The 22,890-nt window shown below is 37.4% G+C and overlaps 2 protein-coding genes across 3 annotated transcripts in view; one reads left to right on the top strand and one right to left on the bottom strand.

Annotated features, from left to right (window-relative positions):
- Positions 1-17,956, bottom strand: part of LOC113436045 (serine/threonine-protein kinase TNNI3K) — a 256,652-nt gene extending 238,696 nt beyond the window's left edge. The window contains exons 1-4 of one of the 2 annotated variants that reach the window (XM_026700176.2): positions 17,826-17,956; positions 16,274-16,441; positions 14,020-14,112; positions 10,553-12,428 (exon numbers count right to left, since the gene is read on the bottom strand). In XM_026700176.2, coding sequence (XP_026555961.2) covers positions 10,984-12,428; positions 14,020-14,112; positions 16,274-16,441; positions 17,826-17,904 — 1,785 coding nt within the window. In that variant the 5' untranslated portion in view covers positions 17,905-17,956 and the 3' untranslated portion in view covers positions 10,553-10,983. Of the gene's footprint in view, positions 1-10,552; positions 12,429-14,019; positions 14,113-16,273; positions 16,442-17,825 lie in introns of those variants that run through there. The other variant, XM_087930027.1, reaches the window with a different exon arrangement.
- A 415-nt stretch (positions 17,957-18,371) lies between these two features.
- The window catches only part of LRRIQ3 (leucine rich repeats and IQ motif containing 3), a 60,811-nt gene continuing 56,292 nt past the window's right edge, over positions 18,372-22,890 (top strand). The window contains exon 1 of the mRNA XM_087930025.1: positions 18,372-18,492. The gene's annotated coding sequence lies outside the window, so the exon portion shown is untranslated. The remainder of the gene's footprint in view (positions 18,493-22,890) is intronic.

The raw sequence follows: 22,890 nt of genomic DNA, 5'->3' as shown, positions 1-22,890 counted from the left end.
ATGTACAATTAATTTCCAGCATGCCTAAATGTCTGTTTCGTAGATCATGTTCTAAAACCATTTAGGAAAATCCATTTTTATTTCATGACACATATAAAGTTATTAAATAAAGGAGCCTGGCATAAATACAACATTCAGTTTGATTGTATGTAAATCTGAAATCATCTATATAATAATGCTTCATAAAAATGCGACCAATCTTCCATATGCATCTTCTGGATGTAAATGTAAATACTTAGAGAATCAAATCATCACTTTGTGAGGACGTCAATGATGACAAAACATATTTCGTAATGTTATCCTTAGTTTGACTGCATAATCTGATTTTTATATTATGGCACAAAGTCATATGTGGTTTACATATGCCATGGTTTCTTCATTAATTGGAGACAGGTATGAGCAGACTTTTCTGAAAAAAAATGTATCATAGACAACCCCAAGTTGTTTTATAATAGCTTTCTGTTGCTTCAGTTGATAGCAGCACCTGTTCAACATTGTCTGTATGTAATAATAATAGTAATAATAACAATAACAACAATAATAATAGCAATAATAATAATAGCAATAATAATAGCAATAATAATAGCAATGTAGGATAACCTGGTTACTTAAAGATCTCAGAAATCATTAGTGAAAAATGATTTGGGTACTTTCACCATGCAAACTGCATGAATATGTTCATGTGGTCACCAGAAGATGGGATCAAATCAATTTACTTTATCACATCTGCATAGTGTTAGGCAGGGGAATTTGTTGACTCAACACTGGAAAAGATGAATTCAGCCTTGTTCACTTAAGTGGTAAGGCAGAAACAACCCACCATTACTAGCAACAATCAACACAGAGTCGAAATGATGGACCAATGGGATGGCATCTTTAGAAGTGGTGTCTTTAGAAGATGTTACAAACTTATGAATTTTGCAGCTGAATCCCAACAAAAGGCTTGCCTCAACAGTTTTACCATACAAAATGTATGTAATCCCAGTAGTGGAATTCAAATTTTTTTATTACCAGTTCTATGGGCATGGCTTCGTGGGCGTGGTGTTGCTTGGCGGGCATGATTTGGTGGGCATGGCAGGGGAAGGATATTGTAAAATCCCCATTCTGTCCCCACCCTACTAACCTGATTTCCTCCTCTGTTCTCCTGTGCAGGGCAACAAAAGAAGGCCCAGATGATCAGCTGGGACCTCCTGGCAGAGAATTGATAGGGCGGTGCCAGTCAGAGGTGAAATTTTGAACTACTCAAAATTTCCGCTACTGGTTCTCCGAACTACTCAAAATTTCCACTACCAGTTCTCCAGAACTGGTCAGAATTTGCTGAATACCACCTCTGAACAAAAACCTCCTTCCTCTTGCCCTAAATATTTATTTGTTTGTTTTTGTAGATATTAATATTCTCCTTGTAAAATTAACTACTGGGGGCAGAACAAGAGTGTGAATTAAAAAGGGATTAAGGAAATCCAAAGATGAGATGAACCCTAACCCTGAAGTGTGATTTAAGAAAGTTCCTCTGGCTAAATAAAACTGCTGTGTTTACAAAACGTCTATACTGTGGAGAAGCATGTTAAATGATCAGAGTGAAAAAAATGTTGAACACAGCAAAAATACTTGCAAACACTTTTAACCCATTCTATAACTTCATGCACAGCCAAAAACAACTAAAACAACAGTGAGGGACCAAGGTTGTATCTACAGCAGTTATTGCGATCACAGAAATGGCTCCAAATGTATCCTGGTAGATATGGAATTAGATAAGCAGTATGGAATTACTATCAAAACATTCATGGATAAAATCTCTTCCATTGTTCTACAAATCAAATTAAGAGTTTTTATGAATGAATTCAGATTGTTGAGAGTAGAGGAGGAGAATGGTTGTATTAATTCTGAATATGTCTGAGACACTCTTTTTTTTTATAAAAAATTTATTTGGGTTTTCACAAAACATAATACAAGTAAAAAAAATTTTTTTTTTTTTTTTGAATAGCATGGTCCCGGGTTATCACTTCTCCATACAGACACAAATTCAATTTCATATTCATCTTTGTGTTGTTCTATTCCAGATCTTATATGGACTATTTTAACATTTTCTCAATTATTTTTCCCTTCCGTTTTCTCAATCTTACTTTTCATTATCTCATTCCTTTCTAAATTCATATATGTATATGTATATGAATATATATGGTATTCAGCTTTGCTCGGGTATTTTCCCATGTCATTGTAGTTGTACTTTAAAAGTACAACTACAATGACATGGGAAAATACCCGAGCAAAGCTGAATACCATACATGTAAGTACCCGCGAAAACATAAGAATATATATATATTTTTTTCTGAGGTTTTTGCGGGTATTTGTATGTGGATCTTTGGTTATTCGGGTTTTCTCCCGCGTAAAATTGGAAGTATCTAGGCAACGTTTCGATGAAGTCTCATTCATCATCTTCAGGCTTGTGTCTTCAGCCTTTTGATTTTTTCCTTCTTTTAAAAGTTTTTGAGAATACAGAAATCTTTATTATACCACTGACATTTTATTTTCAGCTTAAATACCTGTTACTGTCAAAGTGGATTTTTGTTGATTTCTTGCTTAAATCTCTTAGTTATCAATATAGAGAAGAAAAGAAAAAAACCCAAATCCTTTCCCTTCCCTCTCTCATTTGCCACTTCAAAGTCTTCTTTTGGAACAAAGTTGTTCTTTATAATTCAAATTTCAGGGTACCTTGTATTGTTGTTTTTCCAGTTAGACCCCGTCAGCCAAAACTTTCTCTTCTTATCTTCCTTCTGCACATTCTTTTCTGGTTGAGTTCTTCTTTGAGGTGGCCATTTCTGACCACTGCTGCAACCGCCTTCAGGAAAGGGAGTAAGGCCAGCTGGGGAGGAGAGATGCAACTCTCCTCAACCCTGCTGGCAGTCTCCCCCCTCTTCACCACCTCTATGGGGTGGCTTAGCCCCAAAACCAGCCGGCTTGGGGCACTCCAGCAGTGAGCACAGATCAAAACTGCACGATCACAGATTTCGGTCTGTCGCCAAAGAAGCTCAAACTGGAAGTCTCTGAGACACTCTCTTGATTGTTGTTGAAATGTTATTGAAGGCAAGCATTTAAATAAAAGTTGTTGCTAGATATGAAGAGTGAAAAAAATAAGTCATGTTTGTCAATGAAAATGGGGAAACAATAATCTGGTAGAAGTGATATGCTCTTTGAGTTTGCTTATTCCCAACCTGAATATTTGGAAAGAACACATGTAGTCCTTAAAATGTTTTAGAGATTCTGTAATATTTCATTTCAAATGGAAACAGGTAGATGCTACTCTCTACTCTCCTCATTTTGTGCTGCTCATGGAAGTTGGATCATGAAGCAATATTTTTAATATCAATATTCATCATCAACTATCTTTCTAGGCATTATCAACCTAGCTCAACATTTTATGTAATAGCCAAGCGTACGTTACATGAGTGTGCATGGCATGATGTGCTTGATTTCAGTTTTAAAATTCTACACAAAATGAACTGTAACTCCTTCTTTCCTTTGTGCTTTCTTTTCTTGGTTTATGTAACTATCTAACTGCCTCTGAATTTTAGTCTGACAGAAATATCCAATAGATAAAACCATGGGACATGATGGAGGAAGAAAGGTTTAAAACTTTGAACGACACACAGTAAAGGATAAGGACAGCTTGGGCAATAAATATTGCTAGTGAGACATTACATCATACTACAGTTGACACCAGAGTGTCAGGAGAAAATTTAGAAAAAAAATTAATAGTAAGAATTTATTATCTAGGCAAGTCACATTCACTCATAGATTTATACCAGGAAGTATTTGTTCATTATCCTCAATATTAGTACATATTATAAGTGTGTGCTAAGGGTTCATCCACTGTTCTAAGACATGAACATGCTTCACACATGCATAACGTTTAATGGCAGTATTTAAATATTAGAATAAACCATAACAACAACAAAAAAAAACCCATTCTGGCCTATTATGTTGTCTCAATTTGGTTATTTATGATGTACAGTTAGTAACTGGCAATTGAGGTATGGAGTCCCTCAAAGCTCCATTTTATGCCTTAAGATTTTTAATATCTTCAGGAAGTTGCTGGGAGTGGTCATCCATGGATTTCAGCTGTGGAGCCATCAATATACAAATGATATCCACTTTTACTTCTCCTTTTCATCTAACACAAGCAGAGCCATTGGTCTTCCAAACTAGTACTTGGGCAGTATAATGGATTGGGTAAGAGCCACTAATCTGGCTGGTATTCTCCCTGTCATAGAAGGTCTGCATTTACCAAACAAAAAAAGTTTGTACTTTGGGATGTTTTGAGATATATTATTTTTCAAATGTGTCTATTAGATCACCATGCTGCTAGAAGCTGGGCGCCCCGAGAAGCTCTGTGACTGCAAGAGGAAGCCAGAGACTGAAGGGGAGATCAAAGTGGATGAGAGTGGTTAGAGTGAGCCAGAGTTAGTCAGGCATTAACCATATTAGAATGATTGGACTGTGAGCTGGCCATGCTGAGATGCTTTTTGCTGAAGGAGCTAACTGAAAGCCATGCCAGAGAAATGGGCCGGAGGAAAAAATGTGGGATGCTTTTTCAGACCTGCTGTTTGTCACCTATTATGCTATGGGCCTGATGTCGGCTGGAAAAACAGTCCAGGGTCCCTAGCAGTGAGAGATGGGGCTTTCATTTGCTGCATTTTCTTCTTTTTGTTACCAGCATCCTTTATCCTGCAACTCTACTTTCCATCTGGAGACATCAGCAAGTCTTTGGGGCAGTGGGGTACTGGTGGTTGCTGGGTGGGAGGGATAGCATCAGAGTGGCAGAGTGCTGTGGGCCTTACCTTCTACAGTTTTCCCTTCTGTTATCTCCAAAGAAAGGGAGGAGATGCTTACTTGCCTCCTGCCTCTTGACTCTGGCTGCGGGTTAGGTTTCCTCGTTTGTTTTGTTGTATGACTATCCCTTGGGATGAGAGACCAAGGAAGTGGTTGCTGGGTCAGATGAATGAGAATGGTCAGTGGGTGAGAAGGGCTGTTTTCTATGGATGATAGTGAGAGTGTGTTTGTGTGTGGTGGGAGTTTGGGGGAGCTGGGTACTGAGTACCCTAATGGTGCTGAAAACAAATGGAGTTGAAGAACTTCAGGGTACTTGGCTTCCCCTGTCAGGGATGGGTGAACTCACCACTATTGCAGATCCATTGGAAATTGAGTGGGGTGGATAGAGGCACATGCAGCCTTGGGGTGGGGGTGGGAGGGGAAGGCATAACATTAGGTGGTGATATGCTAAAAGGGGATGTGCCAGGAGTGGACCATACTCAGGGAATATAGGGCCTATCATCAGTCCTATATCATTACCTGAGTAATTATTAGGTAAACTCATAAGCAATGAATTTATCTGATTATCTGATTATTACTGAAAACAGGCTGCAGTATCAAATTAATAAATCTGTAATCCAGAGAAACAAAAATAAATCAATACATCCATCAGTAAATAATTTAACTGATATGAATTAGGAACTAATGAGAGGTAACTCAAAACATAACAATTCTCTGTATTTATATCTTGTGATTGCCTCCAAAATGGATATTTAGACAGTAAGATAAAAGGTTTTAAATAAGAAATTAAACAATGTTTAACAAGATGGTGCTTTCTTTAAAATAACAAAGGAACAGTTTTGACTCATTGAAGTTACTACAACTCTTGAAAACAAATACTTTTTAGACTTTCACAAAAGTCTGGAAAAAAATTGGACTAGTATATACTAGAAAAATGCTGCTGTGCTGTGATCCAAAACAGTTCTTCCACATCTTATGCTTTCATTAAGCTTACAGACAAAAGGAGCAAGAGGAGGAAATGTAATCCAGCATGATCATAGCTACACAAATAAATAACATTAGAAAGTGACTAATGATAAATGTGGCAGTTATTTAGAGACAGAAAACAGGCAAGAGTGAGCATACCAAACTTTTTTTTTTAAAGAAGCTTCTAGAATCTGTTCAAGGTCAGTAAGGGAATAGGTAGCATTACTCTAAGTTATTGGAAGATTTTATGTTTTGTGTAAGAGAAAAAACTGTAGGCTATTTATTGAATTGGTACTTGGTGCTGCAGTGCACAGAAACACATGGATTTAATCTTATAGAAGAGGTTAGAATGCAGCTGAGAAGCCCTGAAGAATCAAAACACGGTAACTAAACCTGACAAAGAGCAGTAACTAAATTCAAACAAAGAAACCGACAGATCTACCTTACAATCTTAACTGAATTGTTCTGAAGCTAGGAGAGGGTAACCATATGAGCTTTGCAAAATTGGAAGAAAAAAAGAATACCATCCAGTTTACTAACTTAAAGTGCTATTGTGCAACTTATTAACTGCCGAGCTTTTCAAAGACCAGATGGAATATTTGAATCTGAATCTTTTTAGCCATTCTGTGCCTCCCACTATACAAAAAGACATGTAAGATTCTAAGATTTCATGTTAGAAAGTGGCATTTGCTGGCCTTCTTTCTTCCGAGCTTTTCTTTTGACTCGAGGCTTCTATAAACTGAGGGTAAGGACTGTTTTAAAAATGGTCATCACTTAAGTAGCATCGGATCTTTTTTTGGCTGAAATCTAAATACAATAATGCTGATTAACCTGAAATGGATATTGTTATTATTATTGTTTCATGGCTATCATTAATAAAACTTGATATTAATAAAACTTGACTACCATTAATAAAAACATTAATTGAGTAATATTTTAAAAGACTTCAATTAGAAAATTTCACAACTTTCCTTTAATTGCCTTAATCATTTGAATTACCTTGTTTATTATTAAATTGATTTGAATAGCTTGACACAATGGTTAGATTACAGGAGATTTCATGCAATACCGTACAATGAGCGTCTCTGCATTTGCAGAGCGGCAGAGGTAGAACACCTGGCTCACATCCTATTTGACTGTTGCCTGTATTAGAGGATGAGAGACAGGTATCCTGGTCTATATATCAGACGAATGACCCATTGGGATACCCGTATCAAAATAACTTCCCTTATGTCCGGCTAGAACTTGAAAATAACATTTAAAGTAGCACAGTATTTAAACAAAATGATTCGGTTGAGATCTGCCTATGAGGGATTGATTGGGGTAGATTGCAAGGGCGACTCCGAAATATAATGTTATTATATTTTATCTATATCTTTAATTATTGTACATTATTACAATTTTATTTTGGATTGTATTTTATTACTATTTCATCTTAAATCATATTTTGTCTAGATTCCATTTTAAATAGTACTTTATCAAATTTCATTTTGAATTGCTTTTATTAAATTTTAGTAACAAATTGTTGCTGGAACTTTGCACTTTGATATGGCCCAAGGGCTAATCAATAAAGACTACTACTTCTTCTTCTTCTTCTTCTTCTTCTTCTTCTTCTTCTTCTTCTTCTTCTTCTTCTTCTTCTTCTTCTTCTTCTTCTTCTTCTTCTTCTTCTTCTTCTTCTTCTCCTTCTTCTCCTCCTCCTCCTCCTCCTCCTCCTCCTCCTCCTCCTCCTCCTCCTCCTCCTTCTTCTATTGTGATTCCAGAGGCAAGTTAAAATCTACATCACTTTATTTATTTACTCCTATTTATATAATACAACAAGGGGTCACAGGAATCTGATGCGTTAGTTGGATTCTGTGACAAAGACTAGAAGGACCTGGGTTCAACTACTGATTCAGTTACAAAGTGCACAAATTATGAACCTTGGTTTAGCCATAATTTTTAGCTTAATACATTTCACAACATTGTCGCAAGAACAAAAAGGAACAAAAGCATGGAGTGATCTGTAATAAGGTCATGTCCATCTATGTGGCCAGGTTTGATTTGTATCACTGACACCTGACTGATGGAGGGCAATATTGCTCTCTCAGAAATCTGCCTAAACAGCACCACCGACGCCATCTTCGGTGTGCGGATGCTGATGGAGGCTCACAGAGAGAAGAAAATCCCGCTCCACACCGCCTTCCTAGACTTGGAAAAGGCCTTCGACCGAGTCCCGCACGATCTCATCTGGTACGCACTGCGAGATCACGGCGTGCCTGAGCTGCTCATACAATGGGTCCAACTCCTATACAGATGTCACAAAAGCCGTGTAAAGCGGCAGCTGGGATATCAGAGGAGTTTAATATTACTGGCCGGCGTACACCAGGGCTCTGCTCTCTCACCACTGCTGTTCATTCTGGTGATGGACACAATTACACACGACCTGTACACGCCCGCCCCATGGACGCTGCTCTACGCCGATGATGTGTTCCTGGCCAACCTGTGCAAGGCTGAACTCGAGCACCGAGTCCAACAGTGGCACGACCGCCTCGAGCAGTTCGGCCCGGCTGAACCTAAAGAAGTCCGAATACCTGACCACTGATAATGAAATGACAGGCTCCATCCACGTGAACGGGCAGGAGCTACCGCGCGCCTCCACCTTCAAGTACCTGGGAACTACTCTTGGGGAAGAAGCCCTACTACAAACTGAGGTGGCAGCCAGGATCAATGCAGCGTGGGGCAAATGGAAGTCCGTCACGGGCGTCCCTCTGTGACAAGAAGATGCCGATGTGCCTGAAGGCGAAAATCTATAACTCTGTGGTGCGCCCGTGGGCCATATACGGCGCAGAGTGCTGGCCGACGCACCAAAGAAGCCGAAAGCAGACTCCAGATAATGGAGATGCGAGATGCTCCGATGGTCGGTAGGCTCACCCTACCGATCGCGCGTCCAGGAACGAAGAAGTGCGTGAGACGGTTCAACGCCGTGCCCATCCCCACGGTCATGAGGCAGTCCCGGCTACGATGGTTCGCCACGTGAGCCGCCAAGGAAGAATCCATCATCAAATCTGTAATGAAGGTGACTGTCGGAGGAGCGAGACCGCGTGGTAGACCTAAACAACGCTGGATGGACACGATCAAGGCCGATCTAGAGATCGCGAAGGCAGACCCGACACACGTGGCAGACAGAGAGGTGTGGAAGCAGTACTCAAGGACATTAGCGGACCTCGCCCGAGCGCGAGACAAACGCTGAAGAAAAAGAAGAAGAAATCTGCCTAAACAAGGTTTCAGATTTTGCCTACCAGAGTGAGTGACATGGTTTCGCTCATCCATATGCTACTGACATATATCCCATCATGAAAGAAGTGCAAGTCTTTTGTAATTTAATCTTTGCGAGTAATTACAAAGCCAAACAAGGAAGATAGAAATCATAAAAGAAGGAAAAGGCGAAAAATTAACTACCAAGCAAAGAAAGATTTCCAGGAGGCGTACACAGAATTCCCAAACACCACAATCCTTCCCCCCTCCTCCCCCACAGCCAACTCTGTTACTGTTGCCCAGGCTGTCTTCACCCCCTTGTCTTTTTCCTCTACTTTCATCCTTCCTTACATTTTTCACTTTTATGCATAACTAGGAAAGCTCTAAGCTTAAGCTCTAAGCTCTAAGCTTAATTTCATAAACAAACATCTCCAAAGTTGAATTGATGTTTTGTGAGAAGATTGCTTTTGCTTGCAGTACTTCAGATTTAAGATACTTGAGAGGCAATTTAATATTTTGAAAATGCTGTGCTTTGGATTCATGCCTGAAACTTTCGCACAGTAATGTTCTCATTTGTTCAGACTTTAGCTAGATTCTGAATGACAATTTATGTTTTTAGACTTGTCCTCAGAATCTATTTCCAAAAAAGGTGAACAGAAGAAAACTGAAGATACATGTAAATATCATAATTTTGTTTTAAAAAGCTATTAGTTGAAAATAATATAGACGTTTTGTCAGATGGATGTCAAAGAATTTACAGAAAGTGACCTCCAGACTGAAGTATTACAATATGTTGTATGTAGGGCTGCTCTTGAAGAGTATTCTATAATGCGGAATATGGCTGTGCAGGCAGTTCATGGGACTGTTTATTTGGCACGTGATGCCACTGCTATGCAAGCTACATTAGCTTCCAGTGTGCTTCGAAGCACAATTCAAGTTGCTTTAAGGCCCCTCGTGACTTGGAACCAAGTTCTATATAACTTTCCATTTTCTGTCCTTCCAGATCTGCCAGGAAGAACATGTTCTGAGTCTCAGCTGATGTTTTGTGAGGTCTTGAAAACTTTTTTGGTTTGAACCTGGGGTTCAAATTTGTGATGCAGTCTGTCTCCTGGTCATGTTAATGGTGGTTTTTATGATTCCCAGCTGGTTTTTTTTTTTAACAATTTGTACTGATATGTGTCTTACCTATTTAATTGTAAGCTACCAAGTACATATGTGAGATGGGCAGGCATAGAAATTGACTAATAGGCATTTTAAAATCATCTGAATCGAAGTACAACACTTAATGATAGTCATAGGGTACAATAAGCAATCAATTATCTAGACAGAGTATTTTATTTATAACTATACTTAAACTATAATTGACCAAGTTATGACAGTTGTCTCAATACCATTCATATTTAGAATGAAACATAAACAAAATCTTGATTACTTAATTTACACATTTCGTTTAGCTTCATCGCAGCTTTGTAAATGGATGTCAAATTTACACATGAAACACAGAATAGTGTCATGAATATACATTTAAGAAATATACCTTTATTATTTGTAATGAATTCTGAAAAATAGAATGTTGTCAGAAATAACTTTTTCTATGTAAAAACTTTTAAGCAGTTTTCAATCAAATTCCTAATTAATAACTTGTATTTCCCACTTGAATTAATAAAAACCCTGAAAACGTAATAATATGAAGCAAAGAAAAATTCCTTCTTTGTGTTTCTATAGATTTGAAATATTTCATTAATGTTTTCATCAAAAGAATAGTTTATCTGCATTTTTTGCATTATTAATGTTATGCTACAATAACAGTCTTAATGCAGTTTCATTATTTCTACTTCAATGAAACACAAAAAATATGCATAGTGCTTGCTTCTGGGGTTTGGAAACCTTGAAAGCAATTAGCCATTATTGAATTAAAATATGGGGAAAAGTAACATTTTTCAGCCACTTCTATATAATAGATTTCTCTTTCAGTTTCTGCAGATTGATTTCTTCATAAAGTTGCTGCCGGAATTTCAGCATGTCTTCAATATCTTTGTAGCAAAGCATTTCTTCAATAGACAACAGCTTAAAACTATCTAACTTAAATGGGGACTTATTTTGTACCGAGTTTAAAATCCCTAATGACACTTTTACTGAATCACTTAAATGGGAGCATACAGGGAAGATTCGAACTGTCCACAAACCCAAACATGTTTTGTTCCCCGAAAAGAGCTCATCTGAAATTCTCAAGCCCCAAAACTCTAAGCATTGTTTAAGACCAATGCCAAAAAAACTTAGTAGATGTATATCTCCAAGATTTTCCACGTTCTGTTTCAAGTTGTCTTCTATGCCCAACACTATGCTCGCATACCTTAATTCTCCATCAATTCTTATGCTTAGGGTTGTCATAAAAGTATTTGGGGGTATATCTGCTTTTGTGTTAATGGAACAGCAACTGATGATACTGTTTGTTCCCACTGAAACCTTGGAGCCCAATCTAGAATATTCAATTAGTGAACCAGGTGCAACGAAACACTTTGAACTAAGCATACTATGAATGATACAAGCTGATATATCCAAGTCTTCTGCCTTGTTTGAACAGATGCTAAAAACATTTGGCAGCAGACCCAACTCCAATTTCATTTTTCTATCAGAAGTGTAATGATACAAACACTCACGGGTAGTTCCAATATGGTAGAATTTGGAATTATTTAGGAGTATAACATTGAGAGGCAAACCTTTTAGTATATTAAATACCTTCTCCCTTATTTCTATTAGACCTGATTCTTTTGTGACATTTTCAATCTTTTTTGCATAATCTTTTGTTGCTCCAGACCCTAATGCCTGCAGAAAATCACCATAGGCATCTATTTCATAGCAAAGTTTGCCTATCTGTTTATAAAATGTTAGCAGAAGTTTTGCAGTGGTGTGATCAATGTAAAATAAGCTATCTGTATATACAAACTCAGATTCCGTAAGTGAATCTCCCAGTTCTCCAGAAGGTGATGTTTGATAATCACTCCTTTTATGCACTGCTCCAGACTGATACATTTTTTCAATGCTAGGCTTATGCAGAAAAAGATGACAAGATCTGTACTCAAGTTCTTTTTCTGTCAGGTGTAACGGAGGCTCAAATACAAAAACTCCATGAGTTGTACCAATGCTCAAACTGGAAGGATGAGCTAATGCAGTAAATCCAGGCTGATTAAACCTTAGGAGTTCTGTTGCATCAATATTATAAAATTCAATATCATCTGCGCAAGTAATCAAAACACCTGGATTCATACAAGCAAGAAAATCAATGTACATGGCTAATTTCAAATCAAGCATTTGGTAAATTGGATCCCCACAAGGTAAAGCTGTGAAAATTTTTCCCAGGGCACTGGCGTTTGGTAAACGTTGACTATAACCACCTTTATAAAAACAGAAAAAATGAAGAATATTTAATATAAACAAAGCATGCCTGTATTCATATTCATACAGATTCTAATTTTTTTTTTATTTGAGGTTGATTCTTTAATATGTAAATATTTTAATGTGATGCATGAAAAAGATCTGTGAAAACACATACTGACTAGTAACTTCTCCTGATAACCCTTAGAACATTCAGAATATCTGAAGCCCAGGACGTAGTGAATTTTGGATACAAATATTACAAAGGCTAAGAACAGGCTGTACTGTTTTTAAAAGTGGTAAATATTTACAAAGTAAAAGTTTACATTCAAATTCTGATAGCTGTCCTCAACTGTTCTGAAATGATGAGATTCTTAATTATTATTTAATTTGATATAAGTGCTACTTTTAGATGTTGCATAAAGAGCAAATAGTAGAATACTGCATACTTTAAGATAATCTTTGCTTTAATTGTTTCTTAATTGAAAGTACGTATAGGATTAGCTGTACAAATGCTCTTCTATGAATGAATGGACTTGCGTTCCCTTCGCTTTTCTCTGCAAATTCTTACCATTTGTTTAGAGAATCCCCCATACCTTCTAAATCAGATTTTGAAAGGATGGGAGGATGCAGTAGCACGGAATATAATCAGAAATAATGTCTGCACAACTGTTTATTGGAGACTATAAGGCCCAACCAGAAGGAAATGAACAAAGTGAGCATTGACCTGGGTAATTTTCTAAGTAAAACCACCTCAATTGGACAAAGATTCTATAAAATATTTCAGTGACAGAATGTTTTTAAAAACAATGCTAAAATAAATCTGCAATGTACATACAGTTGTAGGATAAAAGAGTTAATATAATTATAAAAATGGCAAAGAAAGAAAAATTGTGATGAGATTGGTATGGTCAGAGAACTTAAGTGAAAACTTTATAGGTTAATACCTCACAGAGCCAAATGTACAAACAGCACAAAGGCAGGACTCTTCAGATAGGTTACAGCTAACATACATGTTAAACTGGAAAACTCATGTACCCTGCATTTCCATTATGAAAACTCTGAAAGAACCCTCAACTTGTACAATTCACTTGTTTGCTATAAACCTTCATTTTAAAAGGCTGTGTTCCTATCTCCTATCTTAAGCATTGTGTGGAGGAAATTACAGATTGTTTGCCTCCTACTTAAAACATCAATATAAGAGACCAAAAAATCTATGATTCATCATATTCTAATGCACAGGGATACTGAAATGTCTGCTTTCTAGTGAGTTGTGAAATAATTCTGCCAAAAATCATATAGGATTTCCAAATTCAACTTTATGTACCAATGTCATACTTTATTCTTTCAAGCTTTATGTAAATTATAAATAACTGAACTTTTATGGGTCATTAATAGTATTGTTCTACAATCGTTCCTTCCTCTAAGGAGTTTTGAACAGAATTTTAAACACATGTTCAGGTTATAATTTAACCTAAATATGCTTATCTGACTTTGAGTATAATTTTGTACTGGAAAGAAACTAAATTCATCTTCACTACTCTCTTCAGGGAAAAAACAAACAGACGTGCACCTTACATAATGTAAGATAGATTGACAGATAAAAATTACCAGAATGAATTAATATGATAGTGAGGGTATCCCATTTATCTCCATAATGCTCTTCTAAACACCGAAGGGCATGAAGTGTTGATCCACCATTTCCTACAAAACATTTCAACATATTTAAATTTAGGAATAACAAGAATTAACAGGAGTAGTTTGCAACCAACTGATACATCTATTTTTGAAAGTCGTATTACTTCAAACCACACACAGCTACAAAATTTATTTAGTGAACTTGGATCAGTCATCATCATTTTTACAGTAGTCATGGAAAAGATAGGAAACTCTCAAAATATGTAGTTTCTCCTGACATTTTGTGTTCATGCTAGGAAAAGCTGCTGATATGCTCCAAATCAGGTATAGCAATTGATTACAAAAATCTTGAGAGTTAGTCCATGTGTTTGGAAGTTGCTCAAATTGGGAATCTCTAACCCCCAGAGAGGAGTATCTTATATATTTATGGACATTTGTGATTAACAAAAGTCACATAGATAGGGAATGAGGTATAATTACATCTCATGGCAAAAGTGCTGAGAAATTCCAATTAATTTCAATATTATAAAAACAAGGATAAATCAGAACAAAGGAATATATGGACTTACTTAAGTTTCATGGTAGCTTTAAAAAAAACACCTGATGGCAATCTTAAGATTAATCAGGCTCTGTAGTTGTATTACAGAAACCTGATAAGAAGCTACTTCCTTTAATATGCTTGTCCAATTAGATACTAAGAACCCATAATTATTTGGGTCAAGGTCATGCAAAACATTCACCATCAACCTTTTAGAATTCAGTATACAGTTAGTTAGTTTAGTGTAGGGGTTAAGGTCGGGGTGGGATTCAACCGGTGTTACCACCGGTTCGGTGACCTTTTGTGCACGCATGTGCGCTTTGCATGCACATAACACCAAAAGCTGTGCTGCCCAGACAGCTGAAAAGGTTTGCGCGCAGATGCGCAGCATTTGAAAATACCTTTTTCCTGCTTTTTCAACCTCAGCTGTGCCGCTCAAAGCAGCTGAGGTTGAAAAAGTAGGGAATAAAGGAGAGGTAAGAGCCCAGGCGGGCAGGTGGGCCAAACAGCAGCAAACACAGAATTGGTTCGGTGTCTTCTGCTCTTCAGAGCTACTGGTTCTATAGAGCCAGGCAGAACCAGTAGCATCCCACCCCTGGTTATGGTGCTGGTCTAGAAGCCCCAAGTCTGTGAGTTCTAATCCTATGCACAGGTAGTTTGTGGCACACAACAATGCAAGGCACAGCAGCATGGGATTAACTCCTTTTCAAATTACAAGTGGCATGGAATTTGTTCCTATGCTAGAATTGCCCAATGAACCGCCCTCCTCTATGTCCTTAACAGAACGGATGGAGTCATTAAAAAAGGGTTGGGAAAGCATTTATTATATATAAATGCGGAGTAATATGCAACACAAATCATGAAGCTGATCTCAAATATACGTTTCATGTCCAGATCTCTATTTTTCCCTAGAATACTTTTAAAAGAAAAAAGTTTTCATAAATGGAGACACTGTAAAATTTAATACAAATACTACCTAAACTAGAAAGATCCTTAAGAGTCTATTCAATAGAAATGTTGTCCAAAAGAACATCCAGCTCATTAATGGCAATGAAATTTCACATTTCAATCAAAAGAAGCATAATAATAGTATTTGAACATATTTTAGAAAGTTTAATTAATATAATTTGGCTTCTAATGACATTCTGGAAATCTTTCAGTAAAAGATACAGCTGTCATAATATGCACCAGAAGGAGAACCTTTTTATCTGTCTGAAAATTAATCAAATTGTACTGAACATTTAACCACAAACTGTTTCTGTTTCTTCTCACCAAATGATTGAAAAGTTAAACTTAACAAACTTGAGGCAGAAGCCAGCTAATGTATTTTTAAATTCCATGGATTTTAATGAAAGAAACGGAAGTACTTAATTTAGTTTGAATGATGGCAGCCTTTCCAATCCTATTGTTTCCCACATGCAAGCGTTCAAGAGAGGCATGATGGTGAGAGAGCATCATGAATGGATATCTGCAGCAAACTTAGATTACATTATGACCACACAGTGCAAATTCTGCTCTTTCAGATTTCTATTCCAATTTCCGGCATAAGTTCCATCACTTGTTCTGCTCATCCTTCCTGCAAATGCTCCGGCCCCATCAATGGAAGGACTGTATTATGTTTTGAATGTATGTATGGGTATATATGCTTTATTTTGCTAATATTAACTTTCTCTAAATTGCAAAACCTACCAATTTTTGGTCCAGGAGGATCAGCAAAAACATGATAATCCACTCCCAGAGGCAATTCTTTTCTTTTCAGCTTTTCTGACAATTGCTTTTGATAAGCTATTTCTTGCTTTTTATCAACTGCTGTTATCACAACAACATCCCAAAACTCTCCAGTCTGCACAGTTTTACCTGATTGGAAAAAAGGAAATGTCATTCATTATAACAAATAATTACCAAACTGATTTCAAATGTTCTTACCCCAAACAAGACTCAAAATCCTTGAATTGGGATTTCTACTCCTTACTCCAATTGGTTACAAGTGATATTCCTCCAACACCACCATAAAATACCTGCAAGTAACTTACACTGCAGTTAGCTACTAAAGTCCAACCATTTTCTTTTTTCTTGGGTTCACCTAATTCTGATGCATAGTTGTCCATTAATGCCTTCCTTTTTGCTGCCTAAGGTGCCAAAAGATGTGCATGTATTGAAAATGATTTGGAAAAGGTACTTTGGAATGTGTGGGGACATGAATGCATTACTTCTTTAATGATTAAATGGTTAAAGTAGCTGTATCTTTTCTGTGGTTCTATTAAAAAGGTGTTTGTATTTCTGTGGAAAGCATGCAGTCTTAATCTCAACCTTATTTATCAAACATTGCTTTCCTGATAGTTCTTTTTGTGCTTTTACTGGACATAAGAAAGTCCATGTTGTATGAGCCTGCAAATGTGCTTAGCCATTCAAAAAGAGGTGCTTTATATATACGCCAACATATTTAAAAATGCATCCTTTAAATGCTTTTCCAATGATGTACAAAACGTATGCTTGGGGAGCAAAGAAAAGGTTTGACAATTTTCAGAAGTAAATGTGGTTGGAAGAAAAAGTTTTAGAACCCAACAAAAATATCTGGTGTTCATTGGAATATTCTGTTCCCAAATCTGTGAGTTTTGCAGTCCCCTACTTCGCACAGAACTAAAATGCTTTTATTGCATGTGAAAATTTTCCAGTCTATTGGCCAGATATGCTTAGCTTTATCAAGATGAGAACACTGTATTTTCTATAGTGAATGACATCTGATGTGCTCATTCCTTTACAAAGAGCCAATACAATTTATATGTGAACGATAAATTTTACATCAACCACGACATAGAGAACGTTGAATTCATTTATTACAAAGCCCCCATCAAGAAATAGAACCAAGTTCATACTATCATACTAAATTGTAATAGTTTGATTTGGGCAGAGCACCTTGACCTAACCTAGCCAACAGCACTTTATCCAAGACGCTCAGTAAACCATGGTTTAGTGTGACTGCAAATCCATCTGCAAGGCTCTGTGATAGCAAAGGCCTTCTGACAAATGCTGTCATTTAACCCTCTCCCCCAACATTTCTCACCCACTGAAATAACTGGGGGGTGGAGGGGGTGGAGGAAATCTGAACGCTGGTTTCTACTCCAGCAATTACGCGGAAGTCCCTATTCCCACAGCCGCCAACCCGCCTAGCCATCCAAAGAAGGAACTGCCGAGGCCCCAAACCAAGACAGCCCATGCTGCTGGCCGAGCTCGCAGCCACCTCTCAACTCGGCGAACTTCTCCAGCCTCCTCCGCGTCGCTCGGCAGCGGCGCGCCTCCGCCTCTCCCGCCAGCGGCATCCCGGGGTCGGGCGCCCACTTCGCTCTCTCGCGCTTCCGCCCTGAGGCCACCGCCTCTTCCTTAACTGGGCCGGGCCGAGCAGGCCTCGGTGTCGCGCGGGAAGAGAGGTCGGTTGCTTGGCAACCGGAAGGCGTCCCTCGAATCTGGGGTCCACATTCACTCCCAGGAAGGCGGGCGACGGGGGCCGTTTGGGATGGGGAGGGAGTAGTGAGTGAGGAGGAGGGGGAGGAAAAGCGCTGGAAGGAGGGAAGGGAGAGGAGATTCCGAGGTTGAGGGTCCCAGCTGGATGAGTTGCGTGTCCGGAGTTGCTCAAAGACCACCTTTGCTGCTTCTGACCTGCAGAGCTTGGGAAAAACCAAGAGGGAGAAGGAAGCTTTTAACCCGGGAATCTGACTCGACCTAAACCTAAATACCTTTTATTAAGAGAGCAGCTCGTAAAGGAAATGAGGGCTGCTTCCTTTGGGGGGTGATTTCTCCCAGAGAAGAATCTGGTCATTAAGGAACGATTTCCCCAAGGCTCATTGTATCCAGCGAGCTACCTTGCCCTGAGAAAGTTGGGGTAGGAGCAAAAATTACTCTTCAGAATGGTAACTGCCCTTTTTTCTAGGTTCTTCTATATCTTTAGTTGGGGAGGGGAGGTGGTTATGGGGCATAATCTTGCTTCCATTGCTCGTGGTCAGCTCAATTCCATTTTGAGGTATGCCCGCTGTGGGAATTGCCTAGTTTTGAAATATAATTACAAGCCAAAACCTATAAAAGAAAACAATGGTAATTTTATTTACTACTTTGCAAAGAGGGTGCATCACGCATTAGCAGGTACGGTGAACATTTGAAGACCCCTGTGTCTTAAGCCATCTATATACTTCCTTTATATTCCCTCTCCCAGTTGCAGGTTTGCCTCCCACCTTTCTCTCATTGGCTGAGTATTAGGCTGTCACAATCTATCTGAGCATCTAAAACAAATACATTTTCCCCTGCCCCTTATTTACAATTTATCTCTAATAATTATTAGTTTCTGGGGGTTGTCTCTAGTTGCCAAAAAATTCAAGCTAAAACCAGTTCTAAACATACTAAGGGCCTCTCATCTCTCCGTCCTATATGCAGTTTTAAGCTCAAGCAACATTTATGAGATAGATAATACAGTGTATTCTTTTCAAAAATTAGTATGTCCTGCTACAATTTCTATAAAAACTGTAAACTCTTTTCTCCTTTCCCATACTACCTCCCTAAAAAAGGAATAGATTTTTCTTTAGTGCATTCCTAGGACCCCTGGGGGCTTCCCCCCCATTAGTTAAATTAAAATCACTTAGTAAAAGTGTAAATGGGTAGTATCTGAGAACTACAGCTAAAGAGAATTTGTGTACAAGCAAAGGTAGCATAATTATGGCTTGTCCATTTGTTCTGCTGTCAGGATCTTGTAGCTTAATCCTTCTATTCACATGAACCAGAATATAAATCCAGTTAATTTAACTGGTTTGTGTCTATGGAGATTCTCAATCATCCTGGTCATGGTTGTTCAAAAGTTGTTTTTTTTTTTTCAAAAAGACAACTGGAGTTTTCTTGGTTTTTTCCTTTGAAAACGTTTTCTCATCCAAGATGTTTCTGAAAAGATTCAGAAACGTCTTCAATGAAAGGAAAAGGAGAAAAACAACAATTGGGAAAGTCCAATTGACTTTTGGAAAAAAAAAGAACAACTTTGGGTTTACTATTGATAAAGCTACCGTATCTGGGCAACCAAAACCCAGATGCCTGCTACTGGAAAGCAAATACTGTATATACTGAAAGTTCTCTTTGCTGCTATCTAGCTGTTGTCTATATGAGCAGAAGGTTCACAAGATAGAGCTGAAGCAAATTCCCGAAGTTCAAGAAAAATATTGCTTATATTGTACTGAGGACACAGCAGCACAAAAGCATAAATATATGGAAGTGCACCAGTTCCCTTAAAGGTTCACAGCTTGTTGGTATATACTTCACTAAAAAAAAATAGTTTAATCCTAGGATTGTATAGGGAAATAAAACAGTTACTGAATTCTGGATAACTGTCCCAATGTTTTTCAGAGTTGAAAGGAGTGATTGTGTAAAGAATATTTTTTTCTTGCCAGATTTAAGATTTGAATAGCTTATATTATTTTTATGTTTGCTCATACAAATAATATAAATATGTTTGGGGACAGTCCTGATAATGCAAAACAAAATAGCTTCTTTTTTAGAAACTAATGCCTTCTTAGGAGACTGACCCAGATGGGCCTCAATTCCTACAATCATTGGGTTAAAAACAACCAAATATTATCTTGTCCTTCTGTTAAAAGTGAGTCCACAAATGTATTTATTTATTATTTATTTAAATTAACAAATTATAGCATTTAGTATATTTGTGGCTTGAGGTAAAAAGTTTATTCATTTGTCATTGTCATTTGAAACCTCTTATTTCAGCCAGTTACTAATTTATCAGTTTTTTCATAGACATAATCTTTTTCCAAATAAACAAGTTTTTTATGCTCTTCTCTGAAGAGCCAAAGAAAGATGACCAAGAAATAATTCTGCTTAGGCTTCTTGTTCTTCAAATGGGGTAATTATTATATACTTACATTAACTTAATACTAGGATTGCCAAGCAAATGTATCAGTTAATTTCAGTTGAATAAGCTGTACAGTTCTATTTATCTCTAGTAGTGGGTCTCAATTGTAATTTTGACTAGGTATGCAGTCTCATTAGCATTAAAGAAAAAATATTGATGTAACGTTATTGAAATGTGAAAATTTTATTTCCTATACCATGGTCCATTTTAAGATTCTTGACAGATATTTTTGCTCTCTTTTTAATTTTAAGAGCTCATGCCTAGTCTCCCAGAGATTATAAGGGTGCAAAGTGCAAATGAAAGAAAATGAAGCAATAGTGCCCTTTGATGTGGTTTTACCATGTACAAATCTTGCAATAAAAGAAGTCTTAAGAATAAGACAGAATTCTCTTTAAGGAATTGTCTGAAACTAATCTTGGTCATAACAAAATGACTGTTTTATGTGTCCCTTACAGTAATGTTGTATATGGGAAACTGTGTGGTTTCCCTGCCTTTAAATGTATGTTATATATTTATTTTATAAATATATATTTTTGGTGTTGTTAATTCTGTAAATATCAAATTGACATCTCTTTAAACTATGACTAAGCATATTGACATGAGGTGAATGATTCCATAAAAATTAAAATACAGTCTCATTTAATTTTATGACTTACTCAGTTAAGACTATATAAATTACTTCTGTAGTGATCTCCAGTGACCTAAGTGAATTTTAATTTTGCAAAGTTAGAAAGTATTACATTTTAAACATTCTTTAGCAATTGTGAAAGATTGATTGCTGCATTGAAACTACTGTATAGGGCTAGAATAGACTGTAGGGCCAGAAAAGTACTCTTCATACGGTTTTTTCCCCCCAATAAACTTGTTCACTTATAAAATGCACTTTTTATAGAAAAGCTGCTTCCTGTGATACTAGCTATTGAGAGAACAGAAATAAAGAGGAAATTAGATTTAATATGCATAATTTCATCCCTAAACTAACTCTGTTTAACAAGCCATCATTGTTTTGAGAAAGTTCATTTAGAAACATGTTACAGCTCTATCTCTGCATGAAACCAATAGATTTTACTTTGCACTAAAATCCCCATTTAAAATCTGCTACCGCTGAGGAATTTAGGCATGTTGCTAGCCCAATTCACAATTGTTCCCATTCTTCCATCAGTTCCCTAGAATTTATGCAGTTGGGTTGTTGGGAACAAACAGGTGCTAAGCCAATCCTCAACTGATGCATGAAAGCTGTGAATTCCAGATGGGGTAAAACAAGACTAGATTAAGTTCTACTAATTTTACTTGTTACTTGGTAATGTTGGTTCTGGTTGTTCCTTTGGCCAGTTGACTTGAGGATGCTTCTAAAGTCTCAGTACCTGCTCAGGTACCAAGTAGATGGAAAACATAGACAGATGGGCTTTAGTCAGCTTCTGCTTATGTCAGGTACAACTGTGCTGTAGTAGATAACACCCTGATTTATCACCTGACTGGACAATTGCAGTGAGCTCTGTGTAGGGCTGCTTTTGGAGACAATTCAAGCTACACCTTGTACAAAATATGGCAGCAAATATGGCAGCAAGTCAGTTTTAGTGTAGAGTAACAATGCTTCAATCGCAGTAATTGCCAGTAGGTTTCTAGACCCAATTCAAAATGTTGGAAATTACTTTTAAAACCCTACATGGTACAGCATTAGAATATATCAGCAATATCTTGGCTGGATTGAATCTGCCCATTTGATTCAGTCATCTGAGAATCTGTAGATAGTCATTTCCAATTTATGAGATTTATGAAACATGGCTACAGAGTTCATGGACAGCCCTTTCCAATTTATGAAATTTATGGAGCATGGACTAGATATGATCAGGCCTTTTCTTTGACAGCCCTACTTTATGGAATTTCTTCCTGTAGTCTGTACATTTTAAATATCTAAACAAGCTAAATCTCTATTGTTTCAGTTCTTCTTAGATATTGATTTATAGAGAGAAATCAGAGCTTAGGAAGTTTGCTGGAACAGTGCTGAGCCATGAAGGCTTATGGCTTCCTGTCTTGGAAATCATGGAAGCTGTAACGTTTTGCCCTTGGGATTTTACATGATTTCACTGTGGATTTTCTCTCTTTGTTGGTTGCTGCTACTCTAAACATTATCTGCTCAGGAGTACGCTTATGCTTGTATGAAATTTGGGCTGAAATGATGACTTCAAGTTAAGCCTGGTAGATTTATTTACAACTTTAAGCATTGCTGTTCATAAAGCTAGGACATCCTGAAAACCTCAAATCTTCAAAGTTTAAATATATGACACTGCATGTTGGTAATGTATTAATTAATTTATTAGATTGATATTCCATCTTTTCTTCAAGAGCTCAAAATAGTATGCATAGCACTCTCTCTTCTGGATGTTAGTAATGATTGGCCAATAGT

This window comes from Pseudonaja textilis, chromosome 3 (genome assembly GCF_049901715.1).
Source record: "Pseudonaja textilis isolate UNSWEBS1 chromosome 3, rPseTex1.2, whole genome shotgun sequence".
Classification (NCBI taxonomy): domain Eukaryota; kingdom Metazoa; phylum Chordata; class Lepidosauria; order Squamata; family Elapidae; genus Pseudonaja; species Pseudonaja textilis.
Note: the sequence above shows the minus strand (reverse complement) of the source record. Positions and strands in the feature narration are given on the sequence as shown.